This window comes from Lipophrys pholis, assembly GCF_963383615.2.
Source record: "Lipophrys pholis genome assembly, chromosome: 17".
NCBI classification, from domain to species: Eukaryota; Metazoa; Chordata; class Actinopteri; order Blenniiformes; family Blenniidae; genus Lipophrys; species Lipophrys pholis.
Window position 1 is genome coordinate 9,230,902 of NC_137643.1, and position 17,836 is coordinate 9,248,737.

A 17,836-nucleotide genomic window follows, 5' to 3' on the forward strand; every position below is an offset into this window, starting at 1 on the left:
CAGCTATTATAGAGCACACACACACCCACACACAGTAGAGTATACCTTATACTAGTATTGCACGTGTTTTTAGGGCTTTAATGCTGTTGTGTTTGGGTGAAGTGGTGAGAAGTAGAGAACGTCACAAAACAACAGAGTTTTAAGTTTTAAGGTAATCGTTGATGCAAGGGGAAACCTGCAGAATCCAGCCCAGGAATGATTTCCTATAGAGTTGCATCAAGTCAAACAAAAGATTTAAACTGAAAGTAATTAGTAATTATACTCAGGGAGGAGAAACTGAGCATTGCAGCCTGCAGCACATTTCACTGGAGGTTCGTATAGAAATGAGAGCTGCGGGAGTTTGCTGATTCAGCATGAAGGTTTTACAGTGGAGGAAAAACAACAGGTGACTCATTTGCACAATGTTGTGGATACAAACTTGATCTCAGTGAGCAAATGTTGAAAAAAAAAACCCCTTTACCGTCTGCATCGGTGCTGCATTTCTGGAGGTCACATGATCTTTCTTTGTTGGAAAGTGTGAAGACTCGTTGTTAAGTTAGTCGTACGTGCAAACATCACTGCTATATGTGCAAAACAATACCAAAATTGTATGTATATAAACGACACATTAAACAAAAATCCATCCAACACAAATAAAACAGTGGCACTAGAATCCTTGCGCTGTTTTCTTTATGTGAGTGACACTGTTATTAATTGGTGCCAGACACTTGGTAATCGTCCAAAGACTCATGACTGCAAACAACTTTATTGCCAGTCGAGTTCACAGCATGAGTGGAATTCATTTTCTCTGGAGCCACCGGGGACCATTAAACATTCACCCAACAATTCTTTTATAGAAGCATGTAGCTTTATACTTAACAGACAGGGGCGGAGCTCCAAAGGTGGCACAAGGGCGGAGATGATCTAATCATGACACGTCCATTTTGTAAAGTTGCCACCCAAAATTTTATCGTTGGAAAAATAAATCGAATTTCAAAGTTGTTGTTTTTTTGCCACCAAATTAAAATTTGTTTGGAGCTTCAAAAGATATCTAAAATGACAACACAGCTCATAAAGTTGTGAACACAATGAACATCTTACTTAGTACGTTTAAAGCAATATTCGTGTTTTTTGTGGTTTTACCTTTTTTTTTTTTTAAATGGAAATAGTTGCTTTGATTTTCTTACATGTTTTGAGTGTTTTTATATTTTAGAATTGTTTTCTCCTCCTGTTCGTTTTTACCCTTTTGAGTTGTTTAGGCTGTTTTAAATGTTGACCATTCAATTTTTGGGCATTTTGACTCTTGTCATTTTCTTTTCTTTTCAGCTGTTTGTCGCCATTACAAATGATTGGGTGTGTTTTCTTCTTACTCTTTTTACACATTCTAGTGGTAAGAATTTGTAGCTGATTTACTTAAAAAAATAATAATGTTTTTTTAAGTGATTTAAGCTGTTTCACATTTACTCAAACTGAATGAACTATTTTAGAATACAGTCTATAGGTTTATGTTTGCCAATAAAACTAAATGAGAAAAGCAATTATGCTATGTGTAATTCTGCCTGCTGGGAATAAATGGCGCATACCAAAAAAAATCTAAAAGTTTGGACAAACTTTGTCTGTTTCTTGAAAAAAAAGAAGAAAAAGAAAAAACAACCTTAATGAGCAGGTTGGACATAAAGGCCACTCTTGAATGGTGAATGTGAGAGAAGAAGCTTCTGCTCCCGGTGATCAACTGGTCTGGGAGGAGTCTCCCCGGTGGGAAAGCCCTGCCTCACAGGAGCAGGAGTCGCCCTGCTCCTTCCTCCTTTACAGTAGCGGCCGGTGGCGGCTCCGGAGTTTTACGCATCGCCGAAAGCAGCGCACTGCTCGGGGCCTGCAGCGCGCAGCGCGGACCGGAGCCTGGCGTTGCCTCGTCTCCGTTTCGCTGGTCGGTCGCGGAGGGCGCACTCGTCGCGGGGTGGGTGGGGGGTAATCTGGGTGTTGATCTTGTCCGGTTTGAGGAATGTGACGGACGCACGGAGAGGAGGCGCGCACCGAGGAGAGCGACGGTACAAAGGAGAGGACGCAGGGAAGCGCAGAGGTACGGCATGGAAATAGAGAGCAACTGTGCAAATACCAACCGGGACAAAAGGAGCCGCCGTACAGAGGCTCTATTCACTCCCCATCTCTTCCATTGTAACACTACCTCTCTAACTTTCCAATCTTTTAACCAAACCCTGCTGCGAAACAACTTTGAATATAATCCAACCTATATCTATTCTTTATGTCAGTGCCTGTAAAAGTGAAACGAGGGCTACTTTCTTCGGTTTAATAGGGATCAAGTCACCCAGGTCGCTACTGTACACTGCAAAACCGACACAGTATTGTCATTACATGGTGAACACACAGGCTGCATATTAAAACCACACTGCTCTCTACAGCCGCCTTGTGTGTGTGTGTGTGTGTGTGTGTGTGTGTGTGTGTGTGTGTGTGTGTGTGTGTGTGTGTGTGTGTGTGTGCGTACTGAAGTCAAGTACAGGTAAAGAAAATAACTCCTGAAAAAAGAGAGAGACTTTTACAAACATGTCCAGTACTTTTGTTGCACAATTTAAAGCAGCTTTTTTCCATCTAATTATGAAGCCATGTTTGTTGAGAAAGTTAAACCGCAACGTGCCACCTCAGAAACATGTCAGCGCATATGGACACAAAGAGTTGATTTAATATGTAAACGTGAAGAATTTATTTGCGGCCCAAGCTGAGCTAAAATTCCACCTTTCCAAGCGCTGGCTTGATTCATTCAGAGTGAGTCACTACTTCGGAATAATCCTCCATGTGGTTATAATTTGAGAGGAACATTTGAAATGCCAGTGTGTTTGCTGTGTCTCTCTTATTATAGAGTCAACCGTGTTCCCTATACCATTCATTTGTTGGTTTGCCTTGAGCGAGATATGCAATGTGAGAGCGTGAAGGTGTTGTAACACATACATACGTGAGCTATGTGTGGCTGAGAGAAAGACTTCGTTTATTTTTTTACGACTGTATGGCTGGATTTCCAGTGAAGTTTACTGCAGGCCGTGTGGCAGTTGGAACAGATGACAGAGACCTCAGCAGACCAGTTTTTCTGGCAGCGCTGCTGCTGTGTGAAATGCACCTCGCAAAAAAAGAAAAAAGAAAAAGAAGGGAGGATACGTGCTGCCTCGTGTACAGTACGCATCCATCTGACCTTTGGCCATCTTTTCTCAGGCTCTGAACAGTCGCGCTGAGGTGTGACGATACGCAGAGAGACAATCTCACTGTGTGCAATCTGACAACAAAGTGGCGCTGGAAACGTCCTGACAGGAGCGTTTGCCGGCGACCTGCTCGTCCCTCCAAACCTGTTTGCTGGTATTCCTCTGCGACTCCATTCACGCCGATTTACTGTTCACGGGAAATGTATTGACCGGGGAGGAATGCAGGATCAATTCTGCTGTTTGTTTAGTGAGGTGTGTTCAGGTGTGTGTGTGCGTGTGTGTGTGTGTGTGTGTGTGTGTGTGTGTGTGTGTGTGTGTGTGTGTGTGTGTGTGTGTGTGTGTGTGTGTGTGTGTGTGAAAGAGAGAGAGAGGCAGAAAACAGTATGTGAGTGCAGATATTGTTTTTTGACTTTGATAGTCATTTCTCTTTAGGCTTTTTTTTTTTTTATGATTCACAAGTCAGGGCAGATAGAAATGTTTTCCCCCTTCGGCTCTTTGCTTTCCATCCCGTCTCATGTCGGCGTCGGCGTTCACAGAGGAATGCTGAGAATGGGACATTTGCACGCTTGGTGAGCAAACGTTGTCCACATCAGAATATTGGGCTCTTCAGCAGTGTGAGAAGCTGCAGCCTGCTGCCGCCCGCCTGTCCACCGCTGGTTTAGTGTTTCAGACCGGCTTTTGTTTATGGTAGATTTAGGGCGGCCTCGCTCTTGTGTGGGCAACAGAAGACTGTGGAGCAAAGGGAGGAACACGCTTAGATCTCAGACATTGTCTGTCGTTTTGTCCAGCTTGATGCTTGCTGCTGTTGCTATAACAACAAACAGAGAGATGGTGTTTGTTTGAACATCCGTCCAGGTCAGGCACAGCGGGGGGGGGGGGCTGTCCTGTTTCTTTCCTTCTTCAGACGTGAGGAGGGTTAATGCTCACTCTGCCAATGCCAATGTCACTGGTTTCACTTTCAGCACAAGTTCCATCAAGTTTGTTTGGTTGTTGTCCTCAAAATGTGCCTGAGCACATTTTGAGGACTTGAGGACTTCACTTGTGCTGAAAGTGAAACCAATGACATTGGTTTCACTTTCAGCACAAGTTCCATCAAGTTTGTTTGGTTGTTGTCCTCAAAATGTGCCTGAGCAGTTTGTCCATATTTTTGAACAATTTTATTATCGCAGATTTCAGCACCAAAATGTTGTGTCACTCCGATGACCCTTCAACAAGCAACTCACATGTATCTGGGAAAGCAAACGGCCAAGACTTCTTGTAATTTCAGGAGGAAAACTTCATTTTCCCACAAACAAAGATCGTAGTTTGTAATAAATTGATGCCCTGGGCCACGTGGCTCTGCAGTGGTTTAGCCTGCCTTGTTGTCCAGCGGTGTTGATTCCTGGTCCTGAAGAAATGAGCGTTTATCACTTTTACTGCTCCAACAAGCAGTGGTGTGACGAGTGGCTCGTTTAACAGGCTTTCTGACACCTGCATGAGATTTAGGTGAATTAAAGACCACGGCCACATGAATGAGCGCCTCTGATTGTGTCCGTCTTGTCTCTTGTGCTGTTGAAATCAGTGGGGATTCTTTTTGCAGATGAGCAAATTAAACGTTGGGATCTTTGCGTTACAAGTAAGCTGTCAATGACTAAATGCCAAAGCAAAGTCTAGATGCACAAACTGTTCCTACTACTCGTCTCAGCTCACCGAGGTTTACTCGTTCTGACGAGCACAGACAGGTGTACTTCCTCCCTCAGTTTGTGACGAGCCTTCAGGTATGCATGTTTTTTTTTTTTTTTTTGCAATCTTAGCATAATTCACCTGTACACACATGAAACCCCTTGTTGCTGACGCAGACTACAGAAAAAGAAAAGGGCGCAAACGCTAAACAGATCAAAGATTTTCCTATTTTAGAAACCGGGCAGGAGGAGAATAATTCCCGACGTGCTTTCCAGCCCACGGTGGAAACAGTTCAGGGGAACAGTACACCACAAAGCCCTAATTTCTAACTGCTCAGAAACGGGTGAGGAAACAGGATGTCGGCCATTTTGCCATCGCATGAGTCACAACGCGGCAGCCTGTTGCAAGCTTTCCGCAGGCTACGCCAGGCCAGGCTACTCCATGACTCACCAGCTCCCTGAGCAGCCCGGGTTCCCCCTGTGGCCGCCGGGCTGAGCTCTCACCACACCAGCAGTGTGTGTGTGTGTGTGTGTGTGTGTGTGTGTGTGTGTGTGTGTGTGTGTGGACGTTTACAGAAAACAAGTTGCACACACTCGCATCATCACAAAACACCTTCAGATCGCCACCAGAACTCCATCACATATCAAATGAGGGACTGAACTGTCATGCTCCATCAAAGGATCACTAGAACAACACTTGTGGGTTGGACTCAAGCCAGAGATGTTTGCCAGATATGCTTCCTCTTTTATCCTCCCACGCCATTCCTTCATTGAATGCCAAACTACATCTTGTAAGTCGTTTCATTTATCTCTTGGTAGCAGGTAAGCCATCGAGTAATTAATCAATCTACTGATTATTGACATTGACAAAAAAGTTTTCTTGAAAATTATATACTTTTACTTTTCTTACTTTTTTTTTGTAATTAAATGCTACTTGAGGGTTTCCTTGATGATCGTGGAAAAACTTTGTGGGCCGAACCTCATACTGATAGAATGTTTTGGTCATTTGTTGTTTTAATTTGTTTGTCTGGTTAGGCTGTTGGTCTGCGGCTTATCGACTCTGTATTGTCTCTCAGTTCACTGACAAGGGAACCTTGCACAACCCTCTATTAAAAAAAAAAAAAAAAAAAAAAAAAAAAAATGTCTTTCACCGTTTGATCACGTCAGGAAGTTAAACTACCTTCTGAGTCGTTGATCTTTCACGAGGATGTTTTGTTTGTTTGTTTTGTTTGAAAGATCATGAGACAAGTTGACGATGAGTCAAAGTTGTTTGCTTTGTTTTACCCGTTGCCTGGTTGTGTGGTTGTTTGTGTCTTTTTGGAGTATTCATCAGCAAGTGTATCCCAAACGTCACCAACCATTTCAATTTAAAAACCAAATGAAATAAAGTAATGAGGCCTAAATACATAAATCACACCAGTCGAGGGTGTATTTCCAACAAAAAAAGGCAAAACTACAGTATTTGTTAGTGCTTGTGAAGAAATATGTGCATATCTTACATACAGTATCTTTGAACTTCAAACCTCATGACATTCATCATCAACTTGTTTCTGGCGTTTGTCGTTTTTGTTTGCTTGTTTGCAGTGTTGCTGTTTCTTTTTGACCTTTTTCTAGTTCTTAACCTTAATTAAAAAAAAAAAAAAAAAGAGAGCGTTGATCCTCTCGCTACCTTGAATTGAGTCTGTTCAAGTCCTGACATTAACTGGCAGCATACTCAGCGTGTGCCTCGAAATCAAGTTGTTCTTCACGGTGGAGTCTTGAGTGTGAGCATGACGCGTGACGCACCAGCATGACGAGTAGAGCAGAGCTATGAAAACCTGTCGATACACCTCCTCGTGCCTCTCCCACCTCTCCCTGTTGGACTTTCTTCCCTCTCCTCCTGCCATTGTGCTTCTCGTTGCCTGTTGTTTCTTGTTAGTCCTTACCTTTATGTACAGTTGAATGTCTGTTAATCATTAGCGGCATTACAAGCAGGACACTTCATTGCTGAATAAATGTTGATTGTCCCGTCAAATACGGAGTTAACTAGAGTGACGACTCGGTCGTAGTTTACTTTTACACTATAAGACGTTGTACAAACCTTACTCGACTCCTCACGATCTCTTTTTATCACAGGTTCAGATTCATCGTTTCCCACCTCTTCTCACCTTGACCTTTAACCCACACACCTTCAACCATGCCAAACCGGTCTCAGAGTTCATCGATTGGTGAAAACCCTCTCGACCCAAACTACCTGCCCCCACATTACCGCGAGGAGTACCGTCTCGCTATTGACGCTCTGATAGAAACTGACGTACAGGTAATATCTTTATAAGTTGATCATTAGCAATAATAAATCTAATACTCCTGTCTAAAGAAGTAGCGTTGTCATTGACTAAGCTTGAGCCCCTTCCCGTCACAACAGGGCTACCATGAATTCCTCAAGGGTGCAGACGTCGTCAACTTCCTGGCACAGCCGGAAATTGATTACATCAAGTCCACAACCCAGACACCCAACCAGGCCTCCAACCTCCCAGAGCTGACGTACCATGAAGGGGCTCTGGACGCAGACGGCTCCTCCGACACCTACTGGCCCATGCAGTCGGACGTGGCGGCCCCGGGTCTGGACCTGGGCTGGCCGATAGCCCAGCACAGCTTTGTTGGGCCCACAGAGGTCACGACTCTGGTCAACCCGTCTGATCCCGACATGCCCAGCATCAAGGAGCAAGCCAGGAGGCTCATCAAGAACGCACGTCAAGTAAGTGAAGAAGAAGAAAAGGAAGCAGTTTTTGAACGTGCTCTCTGGTTTGTTTTAAGTTGATTTTTGATTTTGATTTTTTTCACTACCTTGTCTGTGGTAAATGTTAAAGTGTGGGAGCACTTTTCATGTCATAAATTAACTCACATGGGGAACCTTACTGCCTTATCAAAATGTGCTAGAACAAACAAAAAAAGTCAAGGGAAGATAAAGAGTGAAAGAGATTAATGTGTGTGTTTACGGCTTTATCTCGATGTTTGATCTCACTTTCCAGCTGCCTCTGCAGAATTTGCTACCACTCCCTTTCAGACATATCTCCCTAGCAGGGCAGGTCGAAGGCTAAATTAGAAGTATAATCAACAGAACCGAAGGTGCCAAACTTAGCAAGCAGTCAAACCTGTTTGTGTGTCTTTGTCTGTCCTGCGCTCCTACCGAGTGCGTGTCTCTTGTAGTCTATTTATCTCGCTCCTGTTCTCCTGCACATTCAAAGACGCATGGGACATAAATGTTTCGATATTGATGCAATTGTTCCGAGGTTTTTTTTGCAGATAGACTATAATTGAACATATTTAGAAAACATTTTGTGGTCTTGCATCAAATTTGTGCTTTGCTGGGCAAAAAACACATTTTAGGTTCCACTTCCGTTTATTTTTCACAGTATATACTGAACAGAGTAACGGCCTAATTCCTTAATTCCTTCTGGAGCAACCTCTACACAGTTCTAACAAAGGCAGCCAACGCAACTGAAGCGGCAACACTGTCACAAGAAATATTACAAAGATGATACTGAACACTAACTTTCTTGTGCTTGCTATTCATCTCCAGGTTATTGCCTTGGTGATGGACATATTCACAGACGTGGATATTTTTGCCGACCTGTTGGATGCAGCCGCACGCCACATTCCCGTTTACATTCTGCTGGACGAGAAGGAAGCTCATCACTTTGTCTCGATGGTCATCAACTGTAAAGTCAACTTGGACTTAGTTCAAGTGAGTTTAACTCTTAGTTACTTTTTCCTAAAAAGGCCGCATTAACTGTTGGCTCCTACAAAGCAGTTTTCATAGTTTTTACTAAATGTTTAACAATACTCACTAAGGCTTGTATCAACCTGTAACACAGTCCAAATTTTTGGTTTTGTAGATGATGCGTGTGAGGACTGTGGCCGGAATAACTTATTACACGCGGACCGGGAAATCATTCAAGGGGCAAGTTAAAGATCGTTTCCTATTGGCTGACTGCAGAGCCGTACTCAGCGGGAACTACAGGTGAGACACTCGGCGATAACTGAAACTGCACTTCCTGCCACAAAAAGAAAAATTAGTTTGTCTTCATTTCTCTTTTTGTCTTCTAGCTTCATGTGGTCCTATGAGAAGATCCACCGCTGCATCGCCCACCTCTTCCTCGGGGAGCTGGTTGCCACCTTTGATGAGGAGTTTCGCATACTTTTTGCTCAGTCGGAGCCTTTAGTCATCGATCCATCCACAGCACTCGTTGGCTCTGACAACAGCAGCTACTTGAGCAGCCAGTTTGGCTTGAAGAGGACTCAGTCTTTGCGAAACCCCATAGGTTTCAGGAGGCCAGAGATTACATCTGCTTTCCCCTTCGGGGACCCCGAACGCAACTCTGCGCTTCCCTTCCGGAGGACTGACCCATTTCGTCACACCATTGAACCTGGAACAGGGATTACAATTGGGAAGTATTCACAGCAACAGTTTCGTTTACAGCAGTCGTTCTTTGATCAGGGGAGATCCATAGTATCCAGGCAGATGGAGATGAGCGCCTTCAAGCGGCACAGCTACACAGAGGGGACGCAGGAAAACTACTCATCCTCAAGGCAATACATGAAACACAGAGTCATGAACAATCTGGACGAGACAGACTTTCACAGGTAGGTTGAGTTTTAATACCTGCTGGTATCAAGGAGACTCGTTCAGAATGTTAAATATCTAAATGAATTACGTTTAACTCTGGTAATCTATGTATCTATGACTGTCTCTTTACAGGGAACAAATTCAAAGTAGCCATTTCTACAGTGAGGGGCCTGGACCAGGCTCTGGCCATGGACACTACGACAGACTTCGGGGGCGTCAACACCTTGCCCTTGACCAGTATTCAGAGTCGAGCTTTCGCTCAGATCAGGACGCTCCTGGAAGCTTTACCAGAGACTACTTCTCGTCTGAAGACCTGAGAGGATCTGAAGGGCAGCACGGACCTCCATTAGCTGGAAGGTATGGAGGCGGAACATCAAACAAGAGGCCAACCATAGGCCAGGCATACACCTGCCAGAACTCACCCACGCAACCTCACCCACCAGAGAAGAAGCCTTTCCACCAACAGCCCGATCAAGAAAACGAAGAAGACCCAAGTGTAAAGCAAGGCTTACGGAACTGGAGAATCCACTCGTATCTCAGCACTTATGAGGACGGTGCAGAAGAAGGCCTGAATCAACCTTTAGGGCCTGACACATTTGAAGATTCTTCAACATCTCAGCAACCAACTGCAACTGACAGTTCAGTCCCACGTTTTGGAGGAAAGGAGCCACCGAATGTTTCCTCCAAACCCAGGCCAGATATTATGAAACCGCGTTTTGGGAAACCCCAGTTACCCGAAACCAGCAATAAAGATTCTGGCCTGCCGACAGCCAAGGGTCTGCTGCCCTCACTCAGTGATTTGAGGCCGTCTGCACTGGACAAAAGGGAAAGGGAACAGGAAAAGGAGAAAGAGAAAGAGACAGAAAAGGGTGCAACAGAGGAAGAGGGCGGGGAGACGAAGGACACCGCTGATCGCTTTCTGACCAAACATGAATCGTTTCGCTCACGCGTCAACCCACTCCTTCAACGGAGCTCGCGTTTACGATCGTCTCTAATATTCTCGTCCTCCAAGGAGATACATAGCGGCAGCATAGGTCTGAAACTGGCCACAGAGGAGGATGATGAGTTAAGCAAAGTACGCACCTCCTCCATTGTGAGTCAGATCCTTGAAAAGCGGAGGGCAAAGACTCGTGAAGCTTTTGACTGGCGAAAGAAAGATGAGGGAAAAGACAAGGATGATGAGAAAGAAACAGAGAAAGAAGAAACGGAAAGCCAACCTAAGGAAGAGGTGCAGCAACAAGAGAAAACAGTGAAAGAAATACAACTTAAATATGAGATCAAAGAAAAAGCTCATCAAAAAACGAATGAAGAAGTAAATCCAAAGCCCGGTGCGGAGAACTCTGAAGTCACCAACTCGTCTCTGAATATGAATGATCCAGCAAGTCGACTGCAGTATTTTAAAGACCTAGCTGAAAAAAGAAAGGCCTCAAGAATGGAGACGGCGTTATCGACAAAAGCCCCAGAGCCAGCCGAAAAAAAGCCTGAGCTTTCTCTAAAGCCCCCTATCGACACTTCTACCGCTCGAAAGACCAGTACCGTAAGTTCAGAAGAGCCGGCACCAAAAAAGTCAGAAATCTCCACCAAGCTGGCAGAGCTCACTCGTAAACCTTCATTTACTTCCTCAAAGCCATCAATAATCACTGCCAAGCCATTCCTGACCGCCACAAAGTCTTCAGACGCATCGCAGCTTCAAAAAGAGGAGAGCACATCAGAGAGTCAAAAGAAAGAGCTATTCAAGTCTTTTAAGCCGATTCCTTCACCTAAGATCTTCAGACGAGACCCACTGAAACTGAAGGCGCTGAACCCTCGTCGTATCTCCTGTGGTGAAGAGTTTCTGACCACAGACGCCACAGACGCGGAGAAGAGTGAACTGAAAAAGAGTCGGTCGTACAGCTCGTCGACTTTGTCGCATGACGAGGGCAGAGAGGGATTCCGAAAGGTGACGGGGTCTAACACATCCATCAACACCATTGGTGAAGGGAAGGGTGAAGGGAAGACTCTTGAGTTCCTGAAGAAGCAGACCCAGAGGCTGAAGGGACTCTTAGGGCCCAAAGACAAGGACAAGAAGACGTCTGGAGACGATCGAGGCATGAGCACAGTCATGGAGGTCTCTGCCGATTCAGGCAGAAGACCCAGCTCATCGGCTAGAGATGTGGGAGCCACCGCTACCGATCAGACCACGACCAACCATAAAACATCTGTCACGACCCGGTATCAACCCCAAGGCAGCTCCGTTCTGTTCAGCAGCAACTTACGAGACGACACCAAAGTCATTCTGGAGCAAATCTCCGCAAACAGCCAGAAGAACCGTCAGGAGCGAGAGGAAATGGGAGGTGACCGAGAAGGCATGGCTGCAAGTCTGGAGCGACAGAACTCCTTGAAAAGGAATCGACTCCTCCGACCAACCGGCAATCTCCAGGAGCGGGAGGGATTACTGAAGAGGATAGAGAGCCTGAGGAAGGAGAAGAAGGTCTACAGTCGTTTTGAGGTAGTCCATCACGGCAAAGATGTGTGCATTGTTGATGAAAAAACCAAATAACTTCACATTTATCCAATTTAGTAAAAAATGTGAAAACCCTCAGATTAAGAATTTAGTAATATAAAGAACATAACACCTCTTTGCATTTCAAGGAATCATACTTATATAACTGAGTTATCCTCAGAAATTAGATTTTAATTTGATATGAAATGGATTCATTTCAATGGAGATGTCTTTGAAATAATGTTTGAATTAGACTTTCTTTTATCATGATGGTTTTTAAACCAGAAGCATCAGAGCTGCAGAAAACATCAGGTTTACTTCACTGAATGTTTAAGTTGCCAAACAGCAGATGAATGTTTAACTCAGTGTCTGTGCTCATGTGTATAGAACACTAGATTTTGCAGCAGCCACGGTGCATCAATACAGTATTTCTAAAAAGGAAAACTCTAATCAATTAAATTATTGATACTGGTAGCAGAATGACACTTGATGATTTATCCCTGTTATGCCCGTTGTTCTGTTAACAGATGGGGAATAACCTGGGATAAAGAAGGATGGAGGAGCGGCCTTTTATTTTGGAAACTTTCATTGCAAGATGATCAAACACACCCACTGCCCACAAGTGCCAACGACGTCATCGGAGTGCCTCCGGGGCCCAACATGGTAGTGGTTTCTTGATTTTTGCAAGAAGTGATGAAACTTGAAAAGACAATATATATATATATGTATAATACTGAAAATAAACTAAAGCGAGTGAGTTTGGAATGTGCCTGTTTGCCAAGGCCTGGCACGACTTTGGTTTTTCCTTTTATGGTGCAACTCCACTCGCATGCTGGCTTCACCAACGGCAGGGCAATTGACCTAAAATCAAGCTTGGACCAATGAGACTGAGGGACTTGAAGAAGAGAAAGACGAGAGGGAAGAGAAATAGATGCTGATTACAAAACTTGGCAGTATAGTGCACGTGTGCTGTACAAAGGTAGAATGTTTCTGTACATGTTGATTTAGCTGGGAAACTGAAAAAAAGTGTCATTTGGGATTTTTTTTTTTTTTTTTTTAATGTGCCATTGATATTGGGTAATGACTTAAGTGAAAGGGTTATATCTATCCTAGACTAAAAGGCAAATAAGAGAGTATTATGGGGAGTACGGCGAGATAAAGGGCTAATGAAAGGTGAATAATTAAGTCTGTGAGATTATGATGAAGAGCTGAAATTAGAAAGTTGGGAGATGTGTTGTCTGATCTCCGATGTTGACGTTAAAGCGAGGAGAATACAGACGCAGGTTTGAACCAATTTCTCGAAAAGAACGACGTGTACCTTTCCCCCGAGCTGTGGACCGACTTGTTAGTGTTGAGCTGTACGCGTGCTCGTCCGTGTTTTATGCAAAGTCAATTAAAATAAAACATTTTTTTTAAAAAGCGTTTAGAGTTGTCCCGAGTTGCAGTTGAATCCGGGGAAGTTGAACTTTTCCTTCCCAAACTGTAATTACATATGACCTCTTAAAGAAGGATGGATATATTAAGCAGTACTGGAGCGGCGCCGCGACTCCTTACATAATCGCCTCACTTCGAAGAACTGCTCCCTGTGCGGGACTCTTTTGTCGGTGGATCAGCATTGGAAGACCAAAGACTTTTTATACACTACAGATCCCGCACTGCTCGACGGCTTCGCTTCAAACTGTACTGTGTTTATTCGTAGAGCGAGTACGTCAGAAGAAAATGGGTGCTCTATTTGTTGACACTTCAGGGGTTGCATTGTTTTTCTGTGCAGGATGATATTGTACATATTTATATAAAAAACAGGGGCTTGTTGATATTTTCATTAACAAATTAGATTGTGATTTCCCTCATGGCTCTTTACAGGTGTCTTTTTTTTTTTTTTTTTTTAAAGCGCCCTTTCTTTGTGATTAATGTGTGAGTTTGAAATATTGGCTATAAAATCTAAACGGCATTAATTAGGACCGATCAGACTCACGGGGTCATTGTTGTTAAAAGTCATAGTATTCCGTTGTATTTGAGATACTGAAGAAAAAGAAAAAAACGAAAACACTTTTATTAAATCTCTTTCAAGCTGAACTGGGTTGTGACTGTTTCACTGGTTTTATTCCCGAACTTGTGTCACATTTCATAAAGGGGACGACAATCTAACGACATCTTTTAAATGTATAAACTCCACCAAGTCAATGAACTGTACTATTAGAATCGGAGGAAAAAGCACATTAATAGAACTATTTCCAGTTTGATACATGCATCAATATAACAGAGAAATCCTTCATATAACAAGTAGCCACAATAACAGGACTAAAGGTTGGTAATAATAACACTTCAGAGTAAAACGTACTACCTCCTGACTCTGTTAAGCGAATCTAACCCAGACGCCACGTTAAAGTAAAATATTTTTCACCTGAGAAGAGAAAACAGGAATCGACATGCTTTCAGCCGGAGGTGCGTCGTGACGACGACTGAGCGGTGGACTCACTCCTCCTGAGTCTCCGCAGCGCCGGCCTCCGACATCTTCTGTTTCTTCAGCTCCTCCAGTTCCTGGCCCAGTTTGCGCAGCTGAGTCAGCTTCAGTTGTTCTGCCAGGGTCACAGAACCGACATCAGATCACGCGAGTGTTAGAAAGGAGGAAATCTCGAATTTGTGCATCTCCAGGAACAATCTGAGGGCCTTCAGAAGAATTTCAAACACTCACCAGTGGACAGCAGTTGCATGTTTTTGTTCTCAGCACTCGCTAATCCTTCTGGGAGTCGTTCTGGGGACTGAGTGACAACGTCAAAGACAGACGTCAGGATCAGAATCCAAGATGGTCAATGAGTCTATTTGCTTTTGGTTTAATAATAATAATAATAATAATAATAATAAAAAACCTCACAAAGACTGAGTACAGATTCTTGTGTTGCTCTATAAGTTGATGCAGCTGGTTTTCAAACCTCATCCTGCAAAACAAAAGAGAGATTTTTGTAACTGTCATGTTAATAAATCTCTCTGAAAGTAATGAACCACTGCATTTTGAATCAATACCGCTGCTTCCGCTGCTTTAGCTTGTATTCCTGGGTTTCACATCTGTGTTGCTCCAGAACTTCCTCACTCTTCTTGTTCTGATTCAACTGCCTGTGAAACACACAGGACTTATCACACAGGACAGGACAGAAACGTTGCTTCACAGCAGATTTGTCATTTAGCTTTAACTTCCATTTGTTGTTGGTCATCGAAATATTAAAAACGTTTGCTTAAGATCAACTCCAGATCGAAGTCTATCAAAGAAGCTCATTGGTTCAATCAAATACAGATTTTTTTGTTAATGAACTGTATGAAAAATGGTTTATGAGAGAATATATAACAAAACCTCATAATGTAAACACCTTGTGAAAGTGACAGACAAGATAAAGAAAAGGTTACAGAGGGGATCGAATCTATTTTCGGTGATTATTGATACAAAGACATTCATTTTACAGTAACTGTGATGATAGAACAGTTAAATTCTATTCGTTAGCCAATTCTATTAAAGTCGTACTGGTGAGGCTCAATCAAGTGATCCCATGATGCTCGGAATCAGTGTAATTATTCAACAGCAGCATTGAGGGATGTTTTCATTTAGATGAAACAGAAGTAAATTGTTGTGAAAGCTCTGAACTTATTGTAAAAAAACAACATTATAGTGAAAAGTGAAAGTTATCACCAGCAACAGGGCTTCTGGGAAACAAAAAACCCCCGAGTATGCCACAATAATTAAGACGTGCCATCAGACTGTTATGACAATCTGCTGCCACCTAGTGTTACAATCACAAACAGGCACTACGAGTCACGTGATATTAGAGTCGCGCTCTCCACTGTCAGCTCGGCCATCAGTGATGCTCTGCAGTTACCTGGCAGACTCGCGCTCAGACTGCTCACACTGGAACTGCAGCATCCTGCAAAGCTCTGAAGAAAACTCTCAGTCATTTATCAGGGTACTCGCACTTACTGCGAGTACACAATATCATCAAACGTCAATCAGAACTTCAACACTGCATCTGTGTCCTCCTCCAAAACAGGACGTCCCGTTACCAGCATGTGTGTACCTTCTTTTTCTTTATGGCTTTCTTCAACTTGGTAAGCTTCAGACTGCACTGCGAAAACAAACAGGAAGGAGGTATAGCAGGGGAACAGACCAAGTCTGATCACAACACAAGTTTCATATCGAGCTGGTATAGTAATTATTTCACTGCGACGGGGAAATGGATTGAAAATATGGCGACAGAACACAAACATGGTTCATCAAACTTACATTGAAAATGAATGTACCACATCATAATACATGATGAATGAATCAACGTGACTTACAGGAGGAAAGTGTCATCTGCAGAGACTCGTTGGAGGAGCTCAGCTCTTTAATTTCTTGCACCAGACACTTTTTACCTTAAATACAAACATTAGATACACTGTAAATTACTAGAAACTCATTTTTTTTTAACAATTCATAAAAAGAAGGATCAGAATGGGTCATGAGGGGTGTTGCGTTTCCTCTCAAGCCAGAGATATTAATCATATCTCATAAAGCTCCATTCATCATGTTCTGATACTCTCCTTAGAGAGTAACAGGTAAGGATGTACCTCACTGAAGATGACTTCTACTTACTCTCTCAAACGGTATGACTTTAACACACAGCGGTCTGACTCACGGTTTTAAGATCCGCTTACAGGACATAGACGGCGTGCGACACAAAACTGTAGTGTCAACACGAAGATGTACTATTTAACTTTATTAAATTAGTTGTTTTAATGTATTTTTGTGTTAAAGTCCGGCGAAGCACGTCCTCATTAGCATACATCGACACCCCCGCGCTTCCTATTGGTCCCCAACCACGAGCATTGTTTTCAATCAACCGGATGCTCTGCGCTGAAGTATTTTCAGTTTTTGTTGGTGCTTCGACCTTTTTAAACACGAGGATTATGCAACACATGATTGCGTTTAAGAACCTGCAGCAACAATCACATAATAGGTGACAGAGACAAACGCGGAAATGGAAAGTGCAGCGGTGCAAAGACGAACACAACGCGTCAAGAGAAGTGCTGCCCAAACTGATTTATTTACACTTAGACGTAAAATATCCGCTGTCCCTTATTAAACGGATAATACGGGGTTAGGAGGGGGTTAGTTATCTTCAACGATAACACGAAAAATCGCTTGTTCTGACGGATAAATAACACGCGAGATGTTGATGTTGTCCCCACCATATAGTGGATCTACACGCATGCGCAGAAGCAGCCGAAGACGATGCCGGAAATTAAGCTCACGGAGTTATCTTGATACACTTTTTAGGCTTTGTTGAGACAAACTGAATACTATCATCAATATCCAACAAATGTGTTAGAATACATTGTCAAGCACATTTTTGTTCAGGGGACACATTATGGTCTGGTTTCATGTTGAGTGGGCTGGACCGGTAAAATAGTGCCATAGAAACCTTTAAACTTTTAAAGCTTTTCTTTGTTGTGGCACGGAGTATAAGTGATGAAAATGTGTATATTATCACAAAATCAAACAATTACTATGGAATATTACTACATAAACTCAGCATAAAACTAATCTTAATGATGCCTTGTGGTGCAAAATACAGTGAAATGTCCAAAAAAAAAGCCTATTGTAACTATATTATGCATGTTTTAAATAATCATAACAGTATGGGTTTGAAGCTAATATTTGTTTGCCTTTTTGCAACCATGATATCTCAAATTGAGTCTCAGTGTTTGTTGTGTTAAGAAATGGGTTGAACTATTAATATTTCTTGAGAAATTTGATTTGGCAGGCCAGATTGGGGCGACTTGCAGGCTGATTTTGGCCAACAGGCCTTATAGTAGTCACCCCTGCAATTAAATCAGAACAGGTGAAAACAGCTTCACATGTCAATAT

General features: G+C 43.1%; 2 protein-coding genes across 2 annotated transcripts; one reads left to right on the plus strand and one right to left on the minus strand.

Annotated features, from left to right (window-relative positions):
- Positions 1-1,661: 1,661 nt before the first annotated feature.
- On the plus strand, positions 1,662-14,014 carry fam83hb (family with sequence similarity 83 member Hb). The gene is made up of 8 exons (XM_080484225.1): positions 1,662-2,059; positions 6,965-7,148; positions 7,254-7,586; positions 8,412-8,576; positions 8,728-8,852; positions 8,939-9,475; positions 9,591-11,946; positions 12,468-14,014. The coding sequence occupies exons 2-8, from the start codon at positions 7,026-7,028 to the stop codon at positions 12,486-12,488; spliced, it is 3,660 nt and encodes a 1,219-aa protein (XP_080340351.1). The 5' UTR covers positions 1,662-2,059; positions 6,965-7,025; the 3' UTR covers positions 12,489-14,014.
- Positions 14,015-14,016: 2 nt separating this feature from the next.
- Positions 14,017-17,175, minus strand: LOC308122432 (synaptonemal complex central element protein 1-like). Its single transcript, XM_080484226.1, has 8 exons — positions 17,158-17,175; positions 16,267-16,341; positions 16,005-16,052; positions 15,810-15,864; positions 14,965-15,054; positions 14,816-14,879; positions 14,636-14,702; positions 14,017-14,519 (listed from the first exon to the last, which is right to left on the minus strand). Exons 2-8 carry the CDS (start codon positions 16,280-16,282, stop codon positions 14,416-14,418), a joined length of 444 nt encoding a protein of 147 aa, XP_080340352.1. The 5' UTR covers positions 16,283-16,341; positions 17,158-17,175; the 3' UTR covers positions 14,017-14,415.
- Between the last annotated feature and the right edge of the window lie 661 nt (positions 17,176-17,836).

Excerpts from the sequence above, each read along its gene's own strand:
- fam83hb (XM_080484225.1), top strand. The coding sequence starts at position 7,026 with ATGCCAAACCGGTCTCAGAGTTCATCGATTGGTGAAAACCCTCTCGAC. Across the intron at positions 7,587-8,411 it reads TCATCAAGAACGCACGTCAA|GTTATTGCCTTGGTGATGGA; the intron begins GTAAGTGAAGAA and ends ATTCATCTCCAG. Across the intron at positions 8,853-8,938 it reads GTACTCAGCGGGAACTACAG|CTTCATGTGGTCCTATGAGA; the intron begins GTGAGACACTCG and ends TTTGTCTTCTAG.
- LOC308122432 (XM_080484226.1), bottom strand. Across the intron at positions 14,880-14,964 it reads CTAAAGCAGCGGAAGCAGCG|GATGAGGTTTGAAAACCAGC; the intron begins GTATTGATTCAA and ends TTTGTTTTGCAG. Across the intron at positions 14,703-14,815 it reads AGAATCTGTACTCAGTCTTT|TCCCCAGAACGACTCCCAGA; the intron begins GTGAGGTTTTTT and ends GTTGTCACTCAG.